The sequence below is a fragment of the Saccostrea echinata genome, unplaced genomic scaffold (genome assembly GCF_033153115.1).
Source record: "Saccostrea echinata isolate AGI-Se365-2 ecotype Australia unplaced genomic scaffold, CSIRO_AGI_Sech_v1 ptg000064l, whole genome shotgun sequence".
NCBI classification, from domain to species: Eukaryota; Metazoa; Mollusca; class Bivalvia; order Ostreida; family Ostreidae; genus Saccostrea; species Saccostrea echinata.
In genome coordinates this window covers 1,199,708-1,221,132 of record NW_026889813.1, presented here as the reverse complement: position 1 = coordinate 1,221,132, position 21,425 = coordinate 1,199,708, and the positions used below count along the sequence as shown (strand labels likewise).

General features: G+C 33.8%; 2 protein-coding genes across 2 annotated transcripts in view; both read right to left on the bottom strand.

Moving 5' to 3' along the window:
• Nucleotides 1–1,323, bottom strand: part of LOC133175966 (uridine phosphorylase 2-like) — a 56,734-nt gene extending 55,411 nt beyond the window's left edge. Inside the window, exon 1 of the mRNA XM_061311127.1 lies at nt 1,320–1,323. The gene's annotated coding sequence lies outside the window, so the exon portion shown is untranslated. The remainder of the gene's footprint in view (nt 1–1,319) is intronic.
• Nucleotides 1–21,425, bottom strand: part of LOC133175662 (contactin-like) — a 47,935-nt gene that overhangs the window by 11,054 nt on the left and 15,456 nt on the right. Inside the window, exons 9-35 of the mRNA XM_061310772.1 lie at nt 20,678–20,736; nt 18,221–18,281; nt 17,899–17,993; nt 17,380–17,465; nt 16,845–17,020; nt 16,277–16,384; nt 15,833–16,035; nt 15,556–15,709; nt 14,878–14,973; nt 14,512–14,751; nt 13,975–14,083; nt 13,612–13,811; nt 12,889–12,991; nt 12,606–12,775; nt 12,221–12,505; nt 11,873–12,036; nt 11,561–11,687; nt 10,820–10,984; nt 10,522–10,677; nt 10,302–10,402; nt 10,032–10,130; nt 9,488–9,641; nt 8,637–8,758; nt 7,417–7,606; nt 7,135–7,250; nt 5,863–6,040; nt 5,448–5,593 (exon numbers count right to left, since the gene is read on the bottom strand). Coding sequence (XP_061166756.1) covers nt 5,448–5,593; nt 5,863–6,040; nt 7,135–7,250; nt 7,417–7,606; nt 8,637–8,758; nt 9,488–9,641; nt 10,032–10,130; nt 10,302–10,402; nt 10,522–10,677; nt 10,820–10,984; nt 11,561–11,687; nt 11,873–12,036; nt 12,221–12,505; nt 12,606–12,775; nt 12,889–12,991; nt 13,612–13,811; nt 13,975–14,083; nt 14,512–14,751; nt 14,878–14,973; nt 15,556–15,709; nt 15,833–16,035; nt 16,277–16,384; nt 16,845–17,020; nt 17,380–17,465; nt 17,899–17,993; nt 18,221–18,281; nt 20,678–20,736 — 3,863 coding nt within the window. The remainder of the gene's footprint in view (nt 1–5,447; nt 5,594–5,862; nt 6,041–7,134; nt 7,251–7,416; nt 7,607–8,636; nt 8,759–9,487; nt 9,642–10,031; nt 10,131–10,301; nt 10,403–10,521; nt 10,678–10,819; nt 10,985–11,560; nt 11,688–11,872; nt 12,037–12,220; nt 12,506–12,605; nt 12,776–12,888; nt 12,992–13,611; nt 13,812–13,974; nt 14,084–14,511; nt 14,752–14,877; nt 14,974–15,555; nt 15,710–15,832; nt 16,036–16,276; nt 16,385–16,844; nt 17,021–17,379; nt 17,466–17,898; nt 17,994–18,220; nt 18,282–20,677; nt 20,737–21,425) is intronic.

The following is a 21,425-nucleotide window of genomic DNA, read 5'->3' as shown; positions in this document are numbered from 1 at the left end:
TACTCTGCCCGTCGTCTGTTTGTAACTTTTTCCACTTTCGTTTGACCTCTTTTCCAGAAATCAAACTTACATAAAGCATTCCTGGGTATATCGGAGGTTCAAATAAATGCGTACATTCCTTTCAAAGGAGAGAAATTTAAGAAATATTGAAAATAGGCAGGAGTCATTAAAAAGAATTTTTTCATGAACCATTGGGCTAGAGAAAATATATGTGAAAGTTTCTTTTACTGAGTTTAGATTTATGTTTGTTTAAATTATGATCCCCTGGGGCCAATGTGAGACCACAATTGCAAGGGATCAAAGTTTCACATACGTAGGGAATATCTTAAAAGTTTTTTCTCAAGAACAGCAAAGTCATATTCAAATGCCAGTATCTCTATATAGTGAAAAAACAAGTCAAAGGTAAACTGTAATTGAAATTAATGCTGGGGGTGGGGGTCCACTCACATAAATAAAGATCCGATTCAACCAAAAAATTGGGGGCGGGGGAGTCTACAAACCCGAAAAATTCATGGGAAATTGGTTCGTTAACCCGCTTTCCTTCATATATACGACTCACCTTACCAACTTCCATTTCCCTAGGGGGGGGGGGGGGGGGGTTCATTTTGTGTGTGTTTATTACACTGTGTATACTGTGTATACTGTGTGTACATACATATATATATATATATATATATATATATATATATATATATATATATATATATATATATATATATATATATATATATATATATATATATATATATATCATATAGTCAGACCTTCCATAGCGACCTCTATATTCAGCGAAATCCTATCATACGTGACGCTTAAAATTCCTCCCGAGATTTGTTCATTTTCTTTACTCCCCGTCTAATGCGACATGGGACCATTATTTTCCATCGTAATGCAGTTTAGCGACTTTCGCTCCTGCTTTTGATTACAAAAGTAATTAAATGTATCGACTTCCCCCCCCCCCCCCCCAAAAAAAAAGTTTGCGCTGATGTATTTATTTACGGAATATTTAACTGTGTGTTTGGATCAAATAGTAAAGTATTAAGATAATAGGTATAAAAAAGTAAATATAGATCAACTTCTTCATGATCCTGACAAGAAATACATATAAAATTTGTGTACAATCAATACATTTTATTTTTGTTTATGCCGACGCTATATGATCATGCTATTTAATTGTTTCTTTTCGGTCATAATTTTGTCAGGGATAGTTTCTATTCTTAACACTTTTGTGAAAGCACACAATTTTGAATAAAAACAATTAGTATCGACAAAAGATTTTTATAAATCATAGTTATTCGATACGCAAGAGCATGCTCTACATATGAACAATTTCTAAAACGAGGCAAACTATTGACAAACAAGTTGATGAAACAAGGATATCAACAGCCTCGATACAATGACCTTCAGCACATACTGATAAATGCTGACTTATGTTTTTTCTACTAATTGTTAGGCCATTACTTATACACTGAACTGTCTACGGATTTTTCCGGGTTTTTTTTTTTCGATCGTGACAAGGAGCACACGGCGGGTGTGACCAGTCGGCAGGGGATGCTCACTCCTCCATGGCACCTGATCCCACCTCTAAATTTTGAGGTCCGTGTTTGCTCTGCTCCAAATTCGTATCGTTTCATTGGACTTTCGAGATCGAATACTGTTCGTTATATTCATGTTTAATACTTATCAAAAAGAGCGAAAAAATTTAAAATCATGATAAAAGACAAGCAGGCATGCATATGAAAATGTCTAAAGATGTGTCTCAAGATCGACGTGTCTTAAAGCCCTTTCACAATTGGCGCACGAGCGCTTTACAACACGTTGCGATCGAAATGTGTTAGCTTCGCACGAGCTCTCGCCTGCGTTGCACGATGTCTCGCATTAGTTGCATGCGTTTTAGTGGTCGCATCAAGTCTCCTCAAAATAGTGGACATGCACACTATTCAAACACGACCGAATGCGATCCAAATTATCACAATGCAATGCACGAACATTAGTACGAACGTTTTACAACGTTTTGTGTGCTCGCAAGAGTACTAGTGATGCACGATTTTTAAAAGCCGTAAGATGAATCGCAGCTGTCTATGCGTGTGTTTTACGACCATGAGACTGTTGCTCAACGTGTCTCATGTATTCTTGCAAGGTTTTACTATCATTGCACGATTATCAGCTTCAATTTGCCATGCTTTGCCACTAGTATATATACCCTGTATAAGCATCTCTGTTTCAGACCACAATTGACCATGGGTGCTGCTGCACCAATACCTCCTCGCCTAACTACATGTATGTCAACTGAGTAGCGTCGGAAAGAGTTGGCATATATACCCCAACCTCTATCCAGAGTTATCGTTCCCGCTATGCTCCACTTATGTAATAGTAGCGAAGCGTAATACGCCCTCTGGTGAGAGATTGATATACCCTCTCTGACTCGCACGAGCATTCGTACCATGGAATGCAAGATCGCACGAGCGCCGCACGTCCAATCGCACTGCCGCACGTTCAATCGTCCGATCACCTGATAACTCGCGCGATCCTATCGCACATCTTACAACACGCTTTCGTTGTACAACAGTCGCATCTAGACGCAAGATATATCGCAAGATTTAATGCGTTTGCACGCATCGCATAACAGTTGCTTTAGATCGTGCGGATTGCGTACGAATACTTTTCCTGTGCGATTAATTTGGTAAAAGTTTACGATCCAAATCAAAATTTTTAGGGCGCACGGATATTTTGTCGCTTCTGCTCGTGCGCCAATTAAGATAGTGCCTTTAGGAATATCTTAAGATGTCGTAATTTCCATTCTAAGCAGTTCTCTTTTTTTTTTTCCTTTTTGTAAAACAAATATTACATGTTGTTCCTAGGTCCATATGCCATCATATGCATGCGCAGATGTAATGGGTGGTGGGGGTCATTGGGTTCGGTTCCCTGGAATACCAATTTGCAACACCATTATTGTGACGTACTCCCTTAAAATTAACCCTAAAACATTGTTATCATACACAAATAGAAATTGATGAAGATCTACTTAAAATTCTGAACTTGTACTTAAATGATTTTTAATAAAGATATAACTACTGCCTAGATAACAATTTTCCTACTGTCGTAATTGATTAAAAAAATATCGAAGGAAATGCCAGATTTGTTAGTGAATAGGTCAGTAAATTCAGAGAGAGAGAGAGAGGGGGGGGTCCTATTAGCATGGACTGAATCCCCTATACCCCCTCCCAACAAAAAAAGAGAACAAATCAATAACCGGTATGTTTATATTCATTTCAAAAGAGTTAAATAAACCTACTTCAGAAAGTTTTAACCTGCTACATGCTTACTACATCAATTAATGATTGAATGGATTTTCATTTATATACAGTATAATTTGTCTGATGAATTTTTATGGAACTTGTGGTTTCCGGTTTGAACAAATTATACTGTATCACTTCTTAGAAGACTATGATTCCTTGCTCTACGAGACTACCTGTTTTAACATTTCTTTGATAAGTCGCTGAAGGTTGGACTGTAAATTTAAGATTTACGAAAATCGTGGTCCGGACAGCCCCCCCCCCCCCCCGATCCCAGCTGAAAAAATATTGCCATTATTGGAGGTATAAGATTGGATGGCTAGGAATTTTATATTATACTCTTTATCTGGTCCATTATAACATATACATGTACATGGTTTCATATATAACTTTGGTAAATGATACCGTTTTTTCCACACTGTAAATAAATTCTGTCTACTACATGTGATTCTCCTGTATGATTTCGTATGGTACATTACAAATGACGTTCCTGTGATTTCATTGTAATTTATATGTAATCAGATTTTGGAAAGCAGTCGACTTACCTGTAACTTGTACCACGAAGTGCTAAACCACAGATATATGAGGACAACCGAAGGTGCATGTTTAAATATGTATACATTGATGATGCATATTTTTTTTTACAGACAGCACCTGTAGTTTTCAGTGTTTGTAGTATATTTTAAATAATTTATTGTATAATTTCAAATAATTTTCCTAGCATTTGGATCACTTGAGTTAATAAAATTAAGTACTTATCAGTATATACCAGTCTTCAGGCTCTTACAGGTTGGCCTTTCAGATTTTTCTGTCGTTTTTTTTCAACAATAACTAGCATGTTGTTTTTAAATAGTTAACGAATAAAACAGGCGTGCATTCAAATGATTTTTAAGCAAAATGTGCACAGTAATTTCATAACTTTAAGAAAAGAAGTTGAATTGCAACCGGGTGCTGGTTTTATGAAAGAACAGTTATTAACTGCAATACGGTAGATTCATATGAAAATGTTGTACATTGAAAATAGTCTTTACTTCTCAATACAGAAAAAATATGTCTTGACCTAATTGTCATGGACGTTTAACAATGAAAATAGAAAATCTATAAAACTTTATATATGAATGTTTAATAAATGAAGATAAAATTAGACGAAAAATAATTTAAAAAGAATATGAATAACATGGTTTGAGTTAAATAAACATTGTATTTGCTTGAAAAATGGGCACATTCTGAACACTAATAAATAAATAAATATAGAGGGTTTAATTACACCAAGTGAAAAGTCTAAGCTCATTTTGTATCAATCCCAAAAAGGGACCCAGTAGGGAAGGGAGGGGTAAATTGACATTAATAAAGAAAAAAAACTGTGTGGGTGTGGAGGGGGAGGGTAATAGAACTCGATCGCCAAAGTGTATTAATTTCTCCAAATTGTTAAATGGAGACTGAAAAACACACACACATACAAAACAACCATCATACAAAAAGAAAGTTTTATTATAGAATATTTTTTAATAAAAAAATGTATAAAACGTATACATGTTACATGTACAAACAAAGTCTAAACCAGTCTCTCCACAAACACACTACATACAGTTCAAACAATTCAATGACGATCGAAACGAACAAAAAATGAACCTAACACTTTCAAATCAGAAAACATACCAAAGTATCACACTTAATTTAGTGTTAACGCCCTATACGAAGAAAACATTTGTTTTCTTAATAACAAAAGTGAAATCCAATAATTAATGTAGAGAATTACAAGTGTTCTCTTTCATGATATTTTTCAATGTCTGGCTTTAATTTTTTCAGATTAGCGCACGTTTTCCTGATAAGAAAGTTGAATAAACTGAGAAATACCCTAGGCCTCTACAGTCATATTTGTGTCTATTATGGATGTATTGACCGTTGAATAACCTTTTCAGTCTTGCACAAATTAAACTCAGACATCTCCCTTATTTCAACACGAGCTCTCAGTGAATACCTTATACAGGAATGAACCACTCACACACTTCATTGCATACATCAATAAAAAAGCTGTTAAAACCATTCAGCACTCAATGATGATGAACACGAAAGGTAGAACATATGCACTTAATATAAAGTTTCTGGCGGATATTTGCACATGAAAAGGGTAATTCCACGTGCGGATTAGCAGACGGTAACTAAGAATGACGTTAATAAGGCGAAGAGAGTCATAAACAGGACAATGGTTTGAGACTGTTTGAGTTGATGTCCGAAACTATCAATTCCCTCGTACTTCAGACTAGTGGTGGTGTTATCTAGACGAATCATACCGCCTTTAAAGATAAAATGGTTTATAAATATTAATTTATTAAATAAAATCCCTGAACTTTTAAGGAACTCTTGATTTTTACGAAGGAATAACAATATATTAATATATTTAGCAAGTAGATTCATATGTAGAATTTATTACAAATCGTAATATCAAAATAATCTTCTCTCCACTTAAACAAACCTCGAGCAAGCTCGTGCACAGATCAAAGATACACACCAGCTAAGTACTGTTTGGTCAATTATGAATATTTTCTACTAAAATCTGACTTACCTAAAGTAAAGTACACTGTGGGGGACTTTCGCCCCTCCCCGCCGTCGCTGCACCCTGCTACTCTAACGGCATAAACCACGCCCTTCTGAATTCCGTAAATATCATGCTGAATGGCAAATTTGGCAGTCTCAAACTGTTGGGCATTTCTAAAATGATCGTTGGCTTTCCAGAAATACACCTGAAAACGAGAAATGAAGGATTACAATATACATGTATATAAATAAATGAATAAATAAAATATAAAATAAAAATAAAAATTCATGTAGTAAGAGACATATATATAATCGATTATAATTATTCAAGGCAGAATAAATGGGGGGGGGGGGTGCAAATTTCACCACTGTCATTGTAGGTACAAACACAGAGAAAGAGTGCTAAAAAAGAACATCGATTTCCATCATTACTTAGACAATATCAAATATGACAGTTGTATGGTTACCAGACAGAACGGAGGTACTATTAAGGTTTCAAACAGAACTGAGGTATTTTTAGGTTACCAGAAAGAACTGAAGTGCTATAGTTAATCAGGCAGAACTGAAGTTCTATTACCATTTCGTCGCCAGTTTGGATTTTCAGTGACGAATGACAAATTTATACTAGTGTCACTCTGTACTGTCGAGTGATGTATTCTGTACTCAGTATATCTTACATTAGAGCAAATATTAGCATAGGAAAAGTTGGGTTATATCAATGATTGTAATGGGTGCATACAGCTTTTATATGATCAAGAGATTATAGGCTTACGTCATCGCGTTATTTGTCAGGAACATCCAATTTCCAAACTACCAGTGAAAATGTCTTAAAAATAGTTAAACAGTAGAGTACTGAGATGGTATCGATTATCAGGCATTACTGAAGTGGTAAAAGTTATAAGAGAGAACAGTACTTAGAGGACTTATCAGTCAGTACTAAGGTGGTAACAGTTAACTGAGGGACTGATGGTTACTGCATAATAAGGTGGTAACATTTATCAAACAATAGAGTACTGAGGTGGAAACAGTTATCATACAGTAGAGTACTGAGGTGGAAACAGTTATCATACAGCAGAGTACTGAGGTGGAAACAGTTATCATACAGTAGAGTACTGAGGTGGAAACAGTTATCATACAGCAGAGTACTGAGGTGGAAACAGTTATCATACAGTACTGAGGTGGAAACAGTTATCATACAGTAGAGTACTGAGGTGGTAACACTTATCAGACAGTACTGAGGTGGAAACAGTTATCATACAGTAGTGTAATAAGGTGGTAACAGTTATCAGACTGTACTTACCATGTATCCAGATAAGGTTTCTTCCTCCCGTGTTGTACTGATTCCTCTCCACGTGATCCGAACACTGGAAGAACTTAGAGAATGTGCATACACCTCTTGGGGATATAACTTTGGAACTGTTTTAAGAATGTATGCAAAAATCATATATATAGATTCTGATAAATTGAAGTAGTAAAAACATATTCAGAATAAAAAAGAAATAAGGTCTTCATTTAGAAAATAATTTCAAGAGAACCATTAAAACTTGAGACTGTAGCATCTTTAGACCAGTTAGAATTTTACCTTCGTGAAGTGTTTCCTGGATGAATTTTTCGCTGAGGGGTCCAAGACCAGCTGTATTAAATACCTGTACCTCAAACCAGAAGTTAGTGTCCGGGAAAAGTCCAATAGCCACGGCCTCTGAAATCTGACCCTGGTACCGGATATAACGTTTATAAATAGGCTCTTCATCCCCGTCTAACCAGTAATTAACCTACAAAACAAGCGTTGTAAAATGTTAGGAAAAGAAGTACAAACTGATATTAAGTATTAGCGCTTTGTTTTTTACGGAGAGAGGAAAAAGAACGAATTCTTTTTTTTTTTTTTACCATCTTCTGAATGAACTAAAGTTAAAAGGTCATGAAAGGGAGTATGAATAAAAGATTTTTCTCTCCCTTTGTGTGTGATTCTATGAGAGTTGGAGGGGGGCACCACCCTGGAACCCCCCTTCAAAAATTGCTGGATCTGCCCCTGACGATACCCATCAAAGCAGCCACCCAATGCCCAAACAATCGGCCACTCAATGCCAGACAAAGCGGCCACCTGATAACCAACATACGGCCATAAAATACCCAACAAAGCGCCCCCTCCTTTTCGAAAAAAAAAAAACCGCCTATAACACACGGTGTTTCACTCCTCAGACCACGCTATTGAATGTTATCCACAAAGACCCCTGAAATTTATTCCCATCTAGTTTTCAATTTAAAAAGCTTGAAATCTCTTCTTTTTATCACAAAATTAATTACATGTATCAAAAACAGGTTATTTCTTTTAAAGAAATTATTTTTAAAAAAATAAACTTCATTATATTTTCAATTAGAGGTGTTTAACATTGCTGCTAAAATAAATTTCTTTGTTGACAGCAAGTAATTTCTAGTCTTCTAAAATAAAAAAAAAAAAACAGACTAAAAATAAATACGTATATTTATTTTTATATATTGGAAAAATATTTTTTTAAATTGAAAAAAGGTGAATGTTAATTTGAAGATAAAGTTCATAGAGTGAAAAAATATCTTTCGTTAAGTCCTAAACAGTAATACCCAAAACTAAAATATACATGTACATGAATGAAGTTACAATTGTTTATTGTACAATATACCCCTGCATTCCCTTTCATTAGAGTTATAATGTATAATCTCTTTCTAGATATCTACACCCCACCCCCTTTCATTAGAGTTAAACTTGTAACATTATAATCCCAACATCCTCCATTTCGTTAGAGTTATAACATAATAAACTCTTACTTGATATCCCCACACCCTCCCTTTCATGGTCTCTCTGGTATCTTCAACAGGTTGCCAGGTAACAAGCATAGCTGTGGAGTTGTAGGCATCGCAGAATAAGCCCTGAGGAGCAGCTATAGGCACTAGAAAAACAAAAAGAACTTTTTTTTAAAAAATTCATAAACGATATATACAAGTGTATTTTTAATTTTTTTTTACTGATGGCTAATGCAAAATGACCTTCTTCTGAATATTAGATTCCAGCCAATATTTACAGTCTGCATACGTAACTACTAATATTTCAGCTCAAATTTCCAACGTACATTATTTTTCGATTATGAATCAACTTTTGCCAAGAGGGATAACTCTAAAATCTATTAATTTCTTTCCTTTATATATTATGCTGGTGTGGTATTCGAAATTTGCTTGAATTTTGTATTTATTTCCATCTACTGGTTGAAAATAGTCACATATTCCCAATAAATGAATAAATGAAAAAAATAAAAAGAAAATAAAGAATAAAAAATAAAGATAAAAAATAATCCATTTAAATGAACTGACGGTCGCCATTCTTAACACTTTAAAAAGTTTACCAATGCACAATACCCCCGCCCCTTTTTTAATTACTCGATATTAGAAATATATATCTGCAGGTGTCATTTCGATCATGCCGTAGTGCTATGTTAAATAAGAGCTTTGCCAAAAATACTACATATAATTCTAAAAAAACAGATTTTACTTGTACAAAAAGTACATGACATTTGATCTATATTTTCCAGTGCACCATCCTGTACTTTCAGATAGGCGAAGTTTGTAAATTTTACATGGTCGCAACATGTCTACAATGTAAAGTTTATGTTTCATGAACTTACTTCCTTCCGCAGAATAAACCACTGCCTCTGTTGAATTTGGCCCCCTCCCTTCAGAGTTGTACACCTGGATTTTGACCTCGTACTCTACGTAGTAATTTTCCTCGCCGACTTGAACAGTCATTCTGTCTTTTGTCCAGTCTGGGAATGGCCCCGACTACATGGGAAAAAAACAATCTTAGAATTTGGCATCTCAAACCTTTACTATATTTTAAATGAATTTTTCTTAATCATAACAATATCACAGAAATATTTTTTCCTTCCCTTTGTTTTTGGTTGTTTGGGAACAGTTTCTTTCGCACAAGTAAAAATCAATTGGAAAATGACAAAAGAAAAACATAACAAAATCAAAACTAGGACGATCAGTATTACATGTTCTTCGTTGTATACGTAGCGTATTTTTTTTTTCTCTACATTCATATTTTATCATGTTATATAGCTCTTGCTATCGAAATAACTTTAAAAAGTAATTATTTATTATAGACCCTTCCACTACATACTTACTTTATCTTTATAATAACTGTATTTATATTAGTATGATACGTACTTTGCGCCACAGAGAGTCGTATACACTAGCCGTTTTGTATCTTCTCCAGTACACGATGTAACCAAAGCCTGGGGCACCGTGGAACTCGGGCTCCATTCTCTGTAATGAAGAATATTTAGGCATGGTAGAAAAATATCATAAAATAAACTTTCAATAACCAGAGCATATCGTTTATATATATATATATATATATATATATATATATATATATATATATATATATATATATATATATATATATATATATATATTGAGCATCCCCCTTCATACCTTCCAGATGATGCTGAGATCCCCCACGCTACCATTGCCCCCTACGATGTACTCCGCATCAACAGCCACGTCTGGTGCCGCTGGTTTGGTTTCAATAAATGCTGTCAAATTGAATTTGTTGTAGAAAATATTCAGAAGTTAGTTATTTTTTCCTTTGTATATAAAAAGAAAAAAAATACACAAACATTATATGATTTAATGCAAAGGACTGAATACTCACGTGAAGGTACACTCCATGTACCGACACCATATTGGTTGACGCCTGCAATTCTAAACCTGTAACCGTTTCCGGGGTGCAATCCTTCGATTTTTATCTGCCGCATGTCACTTTGCATGCCAACGGCACCCGGGATGATCGTAAATGGTTCTGGGAAATCTGAAGTACGTGAAAAAACGGGGTCAAAAATGATAAAATATATTTTATAAATACTACATTTGTAACACAAAATACCAAGAAATTAAATAGGCTCCATGTAGCAGAGACGAGAAAGCCAAGAAAACAGAACTGTTTTACTTACGTTGGGGAATCAATTTCCATCCTTTTTCGTGTTCAATTTCCCTCTCAACTACAAAATGCGAGACACGGCTGCCATGCTCTGCTCCTGGGAAGAAGATCAGCTGAATGGTTGTCTCCGTGGGTGAACCGTCCACCCCAACCACCCCAGCAGGTTCTCCCGGGGGACCTGGATATTACAGGAATAAATTTATATATAGTGAGTACTATTAATTGTATTTAAATTTAAATTGTATTTAAATTTAAATTGCATTTAAATGTAATTTTTAACAGATTATAGCATGAAATCCACATGCATTATCTGTAAACTGTATTCAGTGAATTTTTAGTCCGTTTTATTATCGCCCCTTTCGCCTTCGTCGTTAGTTCAATAATGAAATAGAGTTATCCTTCTTTTAGCACACACCTGTCTGGACGAATTAAATCGTTTCGAAATGACACGGGGCAAAAATTACCCCTGTATACAGAATTACGGATCATAAAAAATGTGAGTTTTTTCGTTCTTTTATATATATATATATGCAATTCAATTTCAGAGACGTCGCACGCATACTTTATATGCCTGGTTTAATATCATGTTCAGAGATACTGAAGAGTAATTCATGCAAAGCACAAACATATAAATTTCTTTGATTTAAATTACTGCTATAAACAAAAATATACATGCTGTTATTTAGGAAAATCCATATTTGTCATTGATCATAATTGATGGTACCAAATACATGCTAATTATGAAAGATCATACCATATACTGCCAGCTTTGTTGATCTAGCATCTTGGTTTAGAGTTGTTTTGGCAATACATTCGTAAGTCCCTGCGTGCTTAAACTGTGTCATAATGATATTGAGTCCTGTATGGGTTGCGCTGGTGTCCTGGGAGAGAAAATGAAATTAATTCAATTATGGTATTTTTTAAAGGAAAATGTAAAACGGAAACATAATGAAGTTCTTCTCAATTTAAATTTTTTTCTTTCCTTCACATGTTAGAATTTGCAAAGTATTCCATTCTTTCGAATAAAAAGTATATACTAGTATATATTAGTATTTTCATAACATACCAATCTGTAATGAAATTCTCTCTCAAAGTCGATAAGTTTCCCATTGAAGTTCCACATATAGACAAGGTCAAGGTTCATATCATAAGAGGCCTTACAGGGAATAAAGGTGGTCCTGTTTACGACCACGGGGTCAGTCACTGGGGGAATAGTGATCACAGTGGCGGCTGTAAATATGGGGACAATAATGGTGAAATTTTGATCATCACCCTGAGTTATCTATCATAGGATCAGTAAAACCTTTTAAGATTTTCAAATATGTTTCAGAGCGTTCGATTTGCAATAGTAGTCTGACCAGAAGAAAAAAAATGTTCACTGAGTATATTTTTAAGAGAGAAAATATCAACATACATTGTACAACCAGTTGTCCTGTGCTTTTTGCAGGTGGTTGGATTCCATTATCCGCCACACACGTGTAGAATCCGGCGTCGCCGTAGGTAAGGTCCTTTATTTGTAGATTACCGTTGGGCATCATTTTAATCCTGTTGCCATCTGGTACCAGGTTGATGTTGTTTTTGGTCCAAGTGATTGTTGGCGAGGGAGCGGCCTCTGGCTTACATATAATTATGATCTCCCCATTTAAGGCCCCTACCATGTGGGATTGAATAGGGTGTTTTCGTAGAGTCGGTGCAAAATCTAAATAAATAAAATTGCAAAATAAAAAAATAATAATAATAATTTAAAACTACTTTTATCTTTTTTTCTTTTCATGAAAAATTTTTAAAGCCTGACTTACGTAAAACTCTTAGCTGCCCAGCAGACATCGCCGTCCCGTGGACATTGGTGGCAGCACATTGGTACATTCCATTGTGCTTCTCATCCAAAACTGGAATGGTCAGTATGTTCCCGGAAATGACGTAATCTGCGTTGTTTCCCGACTGTAAGATTTCTCCATTTTTAAACCACCTTTAGAAAAAAAAAACCACATAAATTCTGTCTCAAAGTTCTCTTCTAGTATTAACATGACAATTTTAAAGGAATCATCATGTGGATATTTTAAACATTTAAGATAAACATACGTGTACGAAGGTTGTGGATAGCCCATGGCTTCACATCTCCAGGTCAGCTGGGAACCCTTGTCTACGTGCTGGTCATCAAGGGGAATGATGAAATAAGGCACAGCTGAAAATCAGATTTAATGTACTGTAAACAGTTTCTCTTTTTACAATAATACCCTCTCTCTCTCTCTCTCAGTTTCATATTTACTTTATTTATAGCCCCCTTTTTAAGTTTCTTTTTAAAGCTTTCGTACGTTATTTTGACGACAGTTTTGTTTTTTGATACTTCTTAACTAAATTTTATTATTTTTGCGACAGTGTATAGAATTATAGACAAATAACTTATATAGTGGAAATGGCATCAAAAAGAAGAGAACAAATAAATAAATAAATTGAAAAAAAAAATAAAAGTGAAAGAGAAACAGATAACACACTCAATAATAATCTCTGGGTTTTCATGCTATAACAGTCCTTATCACAGGTGTCCACAATAATTTAGTTTGATGCAAAATTATTATTGAGAAATATCAAGTATTCAGTTCAAAAATTGAACAAATTTACGTTTCCCCCCAATTCAATCAATATAGCGGTTATTGCCTTGTTATCTCTTTTTTTTTAAAATTATTATGCCATCAATTAAACGATTTTTTTTTTCACATTATTTGATATTCTAGAGTACAAATCGTATTGTTTTGAGTGGATTTTCAAGAAAAGTGTATTTTTATAATTTAATTTTATCACTACCTTCCAGTCGCAGAGCAATAACTTTGCTGTCCCTGGCTTGATGTCCACGCTTGACATGACAAACATAGTTCCCCTGGTCCTCTAGGCGGGCGTTTTTAATGATCAACACGCGGTTAAAATCCGACATCTCTGCATTCTCGGGCATCGGTCTTCCCTCCCTCGTCCACCAATAACGCCACATTTCTATGTAGTTATTGGATCTGTAGATTTTTATTCAAAATTAAATCATTAAATCGAAAATTAAAATGAGAATTGATATGAATTTGAAATTACTTTACTCTTCAAATATGAGGCAGTCCAACTGCTGAAATATACCGGTATTTATTTCGGAGACATTTAAGTGGGAATAAGCCCAACACTCACGAGCCATAGGCAAAGCATTCCATGCGAACATTGTGTCCCTTTAGTGGGGGTTTGGGGAAAACATTGATGAAATCATCTTGAATTTCTGGACCCCACTCAGTTTTTGCGGCTGTAAATGAAGGAAAAGTAAGAGTTGGGATAATAGATTTCAGAGAAAAATACACGTATATGTAACAATTTCAAAAAGGAGGGGGAAAAATCGAAATTGTATGTATGGTGTAAGCTTACTTTTGTAATAATTTATCAATAAGTTACATAAAATTATTTTGAACTCGATGGTACTAGGAAAAAACTTAGAGATCTCCAATGATTCGAAATATCAACATTAAGAATAAGTTGTTGGAACTTTCAACTCACTTCACATATCCCTTGTATTCACTATATCGATGTTCGAAATACTTCAGTTTAAATGTAATTAACTTTAATGAAAAAAATAGTCTTATTTTGTTTGAGGGAGACTTAATCTTTTTAAAGAATGTTAACATACTTTATATGCATTTGTCTCATATACAGTATCAATAGAACAAATTAACGGACCTTGAGCCAAGACATTCAGTCTGATAGGGAGACTGGTTTTGCTGACTGATTGGACATCGCTGACTTTTTCGCTAGTAAGACTGGTCAATGTCACCTGACAGTAGTAGTTATTGGCGTCCACCTCTGTAACTTCTGAGAAGTACAGATTTCCATTATAAGACATAAACACGTATGGCGTCATAGTTCGGATGATATTCTTAGGTCTGCCGCTTAGCTCTCTCTGCCAGTTATATACAACAGCTGCAATTAATCAAATTAAAAATTAGTCAAAGCATTAATTTATGGCAGTAATTTGTAAATTTTAGGATAAAGCAATGTTCAGGTGGAGGTAAGTTGCAAAGAAATTTTTTCGATTTTCAGGGTTACCTGGTTTAAATGCAATGTTGCTACACTGCATCACGGCTCCATCGTACATGTTGGCATTTACATCAGCATCTTTGACGTTTGAAAATTCTCCCAAAACTGCAAGAAATCAAGAATTTTAATTTAAACACGTAAGAATATTATGATTTTATCCCCTTTTCCTTCCATAGCAAAATGGGGGTATATTCTTGATAATATACATGAATCTTCTTAGTGTTGTCCAGAGGATGTCGCCTCATAGGGGAAATATAAGGCCAAAAAAAAACCCAGTTAACTTCAAACGTTATCCATGTAATTTTTGAAAGATAAAAGATTAATATTCTCTTTTAAGAGCAAAGGTCAAGGTCGTCGCTATTACAAAGTTTGCCAATCTAGGTTTGCGGATGGAACTTTTACTTGTTACTTTTCAAACCCAAAATCTTAATATATACTATTGTATATAATTTAAAAGAAGAGAGAAAGACGGGTTGATTTTCAAAAATACACCAGAGGTCAAGGTCAATATAGCAAATTTGGAATATTGGTTTTGAGTGATATCTTTGATAGAGATGAAGACCTGTCGTCATTTTATAACAGACCTTCATGTAGAGGATACAATAAGTTCCAGTATACCTTCACGTGGTTTGTAAAATACTCCATAAAATTTAAAAGGACGGAAGAAAACTTTCATGATCTACTTACATCCGAACGTGATTTTAACGGGATTACTAAGAACTTTTCCAACTTCATTCTCCACCAGACATTGATAAATCCCTGCATCCGAATTTTCTTCAGGATTTTCTATCGTAAATTTTCCGTTGGTTAGCGTATAACGGGTCTCCTTTTTTGAGGATATCTGATAAATAGTGATATACAATTTCAAAACTTTCTCTCAAAATCAGCCACTATGTGCACATTAAGATTGAGACTTTACTATAAAGCTTGTAAATTGACATAACAATCTTTTTCGATTCCATACCGTTTCGGCATCTGCCAGGGAATTTATAGTGGAATTGGAACCACGAAATCGTTTCCATTCATATGTTGGTTGTGGGAATCCAATAGCAACTGCTTCTATAGTGACAAACTTTGATCGACCAATGATTGACAAATCATTAGGCTGTAACTCCAGTTTGGGACCTTTCTTCACATTCTCCATTTCATTGTAGGGGACACCATAGTCTGCAAAATGCATGTTAATTCATTGAAAGAAAAAAAAGAAAAACAAAGTAATGATGGTGTATTTTGTGTTTTTTTTAAAATGGAGTAATAGTTAAATTATCATTGGAAGCAGCTCTTTTTGTTTGTAGTTGTTGTGGGTATTGAAATAGCATGTTCACTAATATTTTGTGTCTATTTTTCTTCCATTTTTTTTGGGGGGGGGGGGGGTTGTGGGGTTGTAGAATTTACATAGATTTCTTACCAAAACCTCGTTTTTCTTGTGTAAGTTTGTAAGCCTCTGTTTGGCTAATTTCACAAACGTAAGACATTTTATCTAACTTGCTACCAACTGTCCATGCATATGAGATTCCTGAAAAACAAAATTAAGTTATAAAACCTGTGTTTATTAATGTAACCCATTATTGGCACCAGGTAGTCTATAACAAAGAACCTTTTCCACATAAATATAATTTTTTGAATAAATGAAAATTTATGAAACCACAGTACAAAATTCAGTACAGGTGAATATTATTAGGTTACAGAATACTGCATAAAAATATTCTATGTTATTTCTTTTCTCTGACAATAAATAATTTATTCAGGATTTTAGTCTTTATAGTGTGAAGAATTCTATAGAAATTTGTCATTTCTACTTGTAGAGTATCATGAGTCACATAAAAATGTGAAAAATAGTCGTTTAACTAATTCTTACAAATAACTGTGCAATTTCTTCTGTGGGTTTATGACGTAAGTAGACACTTGGTGCATATGCAAATGTGACATAAGCAGCACTAAACATAAAACAATGGGAATGAAAAGAAGATCATTACCATCAAACTTGTACACAATAACGTCTTCTTGCCGGGCAGTGGGGGTAAAGTGGGTCTGATCATTTGGGAGCCAGAACTGCATGTCCTGAGGGATTCTATTGTTCGTAAAGTCTCCGTCCCAGGCGTACATGGAGGGATTCTCACGGCTTCGCTGACCAGTCGTAAACCACGTGTTCCTGAAAGCAAATTGAGGGGTTTTTTTTTCATTTAAATTTTTCAGGGAAATATCTTTAATTTATGCTGTTGGAAAGTCTTTTTGATACTTGATATTAAGATAACAAGAAATGAAATAAACACGATAAATGGAGACATTTTTTTTCCCTTAAAAATGATTTTAGTATTAATGTCTGTAGCAGATTTTCTTAATGTTCGCATGGAATGTTATCGTATATAGTAATATTCATACAAAAATATTGTTATGATTCAATTTGTTTATTTACCAATTAAGGGCTCTCATGGGGCAAAAAGAAAGTACATTGTAAACACTTATATATATGAAGCTGGGTATGTCCAAAAATTGACAAGCGTTTCTAACCTAAAATAATCATTATTTCGTAACCAGCCATCAATAAAATCATGCTCATCTCTGGATTTCACGGATAATAAACTTGTACCAAGCAACTGTCAAGAAAAAAAATAGCAACAAAATCAAATAGTATATATACTTCTTTTATCTTTAAAAGATATTCTCAAGACTATTGTGTATTGTACGATAATCAAGTAATGCTTTAGATCCGGTAAAATTATTATAGTTCTTTATCAGTATTTTCTTGTTTTAAACATAAAGCTCATTCCTAGTGTTTAAAATCTACGAGTGACTTGGATATAAAGGTTCCAAGAAATAGTGAAGCTTCTTATATAAATAACTTTCCAAGATATTCTAGTGCCAAATATAACGAGTCCTTATGGTTTTTATCAAAAAGCATTTTTTCTAAGAGAAAGGAATTTCCCTTTCTTGTTCCAAGCATGAATTAGATCATCGAAAAACTACAAATTTTTCGCACCTTAAACACGTGTTTAACTATTAGTTGGAATTGAAATCAGTAAAACCTACCGAGCACTGTCCTCTCGCTTGTTCATATGTTTCTTTGGGATCAAATACAAACTTATAGCAGATGTTATTGGACGTGAACCAGTCAACCGGGCAATCTGAAAATCGTTATAAATCCAAGTAAACTGGGGGGAAAGAAAAGTTTTTAAATCAAGTAAAATTAATTTGGCAAAGGATAAAAGAACTGGGTATACAGATTTACTATTAGAGTGATTTTTAATACTCGAATATGGTTTGAATTATTCACAGCTATACAAGAAAAAGAGTATCTTATTACTTCAAGATAAAGTAAAATATAGAATTAACATAAAAAGTTTTATGTTACCAAAAATCTGTAGGTTCACAGTCTTAATTATGCCAAGTAGAAGAAATGCCCACACTTTTATCTGAAAGAAAATAAATGCATTTTGAAAATATCCATTAGGACACTGAGTGATTCAAAATGCTTGTGGTTTCCGTCGATTCTCGATACTAGAAATAGAATTCCTAGTAGATACACTTTTGATACCTAAACATTCAGAACAATAGTAGATATACACATGACTTCTATCCTGCTACTTCGAATGAAATGTTTCAGTGTTTCGAGACCAATAACCTCAACAGTGAGTGAACAAAGGTCCCATCTTAAAAGGTTACGTATTCAGGAACAAATTTCCTTTGCAAATGCAAACATCATACAGTGTAGTACACATCTTTGTTATTCCGAGCAAGTTCTTGTACGATTCTGATTTCAGACAAACATATGTATCGAACAAAAAAAAACAAAAAAAAAAAAAAAAACAGAACCCCCCCCCACCCCCCAAAAAAACCCAGCCAAAAAAAAAACAAAAACAAACAAAAACAAAAAAAAAAACAAACAAACAAACAAACAAAAAACCACAACTTTCGTGGGAGAGGCAAGCATAACAATATCTGGTACTTATATTTCAAAATTTGCCATATTGATTGATAAAGTGGTTGAGATAGTTTCCGCATGATACAATATGCTTATTTTGCAAGTAAAAGATTTCAACTTTATGAAAAAATTAATAATTAGGTTTCAAATAAAGTCTGAATTATAATTGAGCAAGAGAAAATACCTTTAATTAGTTATTCTCAGGTTTTAGTTGAAAAATAGGAAAAGATCGATAACGATTAAAAACAAGAAAATTAAGCATGTTTTTATGTACCAATTTTGACAAACCAATGATTCAAAATTCAGTATTCGTTCAGCAAATGCTCTCTCCCTCCTCTCTCTCTCTCTCTCAGTAAATTTAAATTATTATCATAGAACTGTATTTTTTCTCTAGAATTTCATTTGAAATTTACACATACATGTATTTACATTTCTGCAGGTCACCGGAAATGCTGTTATGTATGATTTCATACTTCTCTCTTTCTCTCTCTCATTAGATGTAAATTTAAATTCTTATCATAGAACTGTATTTTTTCTCTAGAATTTCATTTGAAATTTACGTATAAAAATTGCTACAGGTTACAGGAAATGTAGGATTTCATACTTGACTTTACTTGTGTGAGGAAAGTTGTCAAACAAAGTCATTCAATTCTCATACACACACCTAATTTGGAAAGACACTATATCTTTTATTCATCAATCTAGTGCCAATGCACCAGTGTCTTGCATAATAAATCATTATGCGTCTTTTCAATCTTATTAATATTCAAATTAAGTGGAGCAATAGCATGCATGTTTATTTTTATACATCATAATTCAAGACACAAGGTCTCTTACACTTTTATATACTACAAGATTTCCCATTTATAAGACTAGATACACCAGTTAGTGCATTCAATTGTGCTAATGCATAAAGTGTGCTGACATTTTAGTTTTAAAGAAACACGCTTATCAATTAAAATAAGACTTTTAAAATAATAATTCTAATGAAGTGTTCTATTTCTGCGAAAAAAAAAATTTCCATTAAAAAAATGTTTTCCAGCCGCCATGATTTCATACCTTTTCCTAGTTACCATAATTAGAAAATGAGATTAATTAACATATTACAACCATGTTGGAAATGTACCAACCAAACAAAAAGAAATCATGAGACAAAATTTAGAAATTTCAGTCTTAAATATATATCTTTAATTTAATGCTTCTAACATCCATTGATTCTATATAAGTCCATCAATACTGTCGTCCCGACCAAATGTTGACATGCTTTCTGTGTTTTTGCCCTAAGGTATGTTGAACACGCGCGCCATTTTTTATAGGTGAATCAGAAATTATACAAGACGATACTGAAACCTAAAACAAAAGATTCCTACAAAACCTTTGAATATAACTTATTTATTTAATTCCAATTACTATAGTAATATATTTTCACTTAAACCTATCAGTTTTTAAGGACCACAACGCAAATTTCACTCTGATGAATAACGTATCTTAACTAGAAAAAAAAGACAAATTATGATTGATTGCCTTTGTGGGCCATATTATACATATTTTGTCTCAACCCCCCCCCCCCCCCAAAAAAAAAGATACAATTAAGCCGAATCATTTTTATATAAAGATCACAAAGTGGGAATAGGGATGAATCTTCTTGAGAGCAAAGACGAAGAATGAAAAAAATTACAAATTGATAAAAGCGAAGAAGTCAAAAGGAATCAAACATAAACATTCATCCTAAAAGTGTTAGCATCGATACATCCTCGGATCCTTTTTGTTTTCTGTATTTATGAACTTTGTCATATAGTGAGCACATTTTCTTCAAATTCCTAATCAAGGAAACTTATGCAATGGCCTATATTATAGGTATTTTTGTTCTGTTTTTAATTTACTTACCTTTAAATTAATTTCCATAGTTTCTGATAATTTCTCAAAGAAATACATCTGTTTATGAACTACACATGCACGTTGTAAAAATCACATTCCCATAACAACAGAAGATTAATGAACTATGTCATATAATAATCCATTAAACTGCACATACGTTATGTCCTCAATACTCTGCGTACAAAATCAGCCTATTTCATTTTAACTTCTTCAATTCTTCGTTATATATTTTTTCAAAACACAATTTTACTAATGAAGAGAATACCCCGTTTCCTAAATCCTTGTATGTATATAAAGATTTGAATGGTTTTGCATCATGTAATGAAGTTTACGCATCAGTGAGCATACGCCCTCTGGGGTCATAGCTTACAGGGTCAAGAAATCATTCAAGCTTCAACTACATTTCCCAAGGTAGTGTGAAAATGTTTATAAAATACGTTAACTGGGAAACCTCGGGATATTACGACTATAGGGATCATTTTGTTGAAATTAAAAACCGTTATTAACTTTCCACACATGGTGACATAATTAAATATGGAAATTAACAATGTACGTCTCTCAACGAAGAACAGTAACTCTTGATATTAACATTTTGGTTCATTACTCCTAAAATAAAATATGAAATTAAAATCCTTATTTGATATTTTTTTAATTAAGAAATCTGTAAAAATATTTCCTACTAAATTTTAGAGAACATCCAAACTTAATAATAATTAACTTCAAACTTGTCAAATTATGGAACGCCATAGCTGCCTGA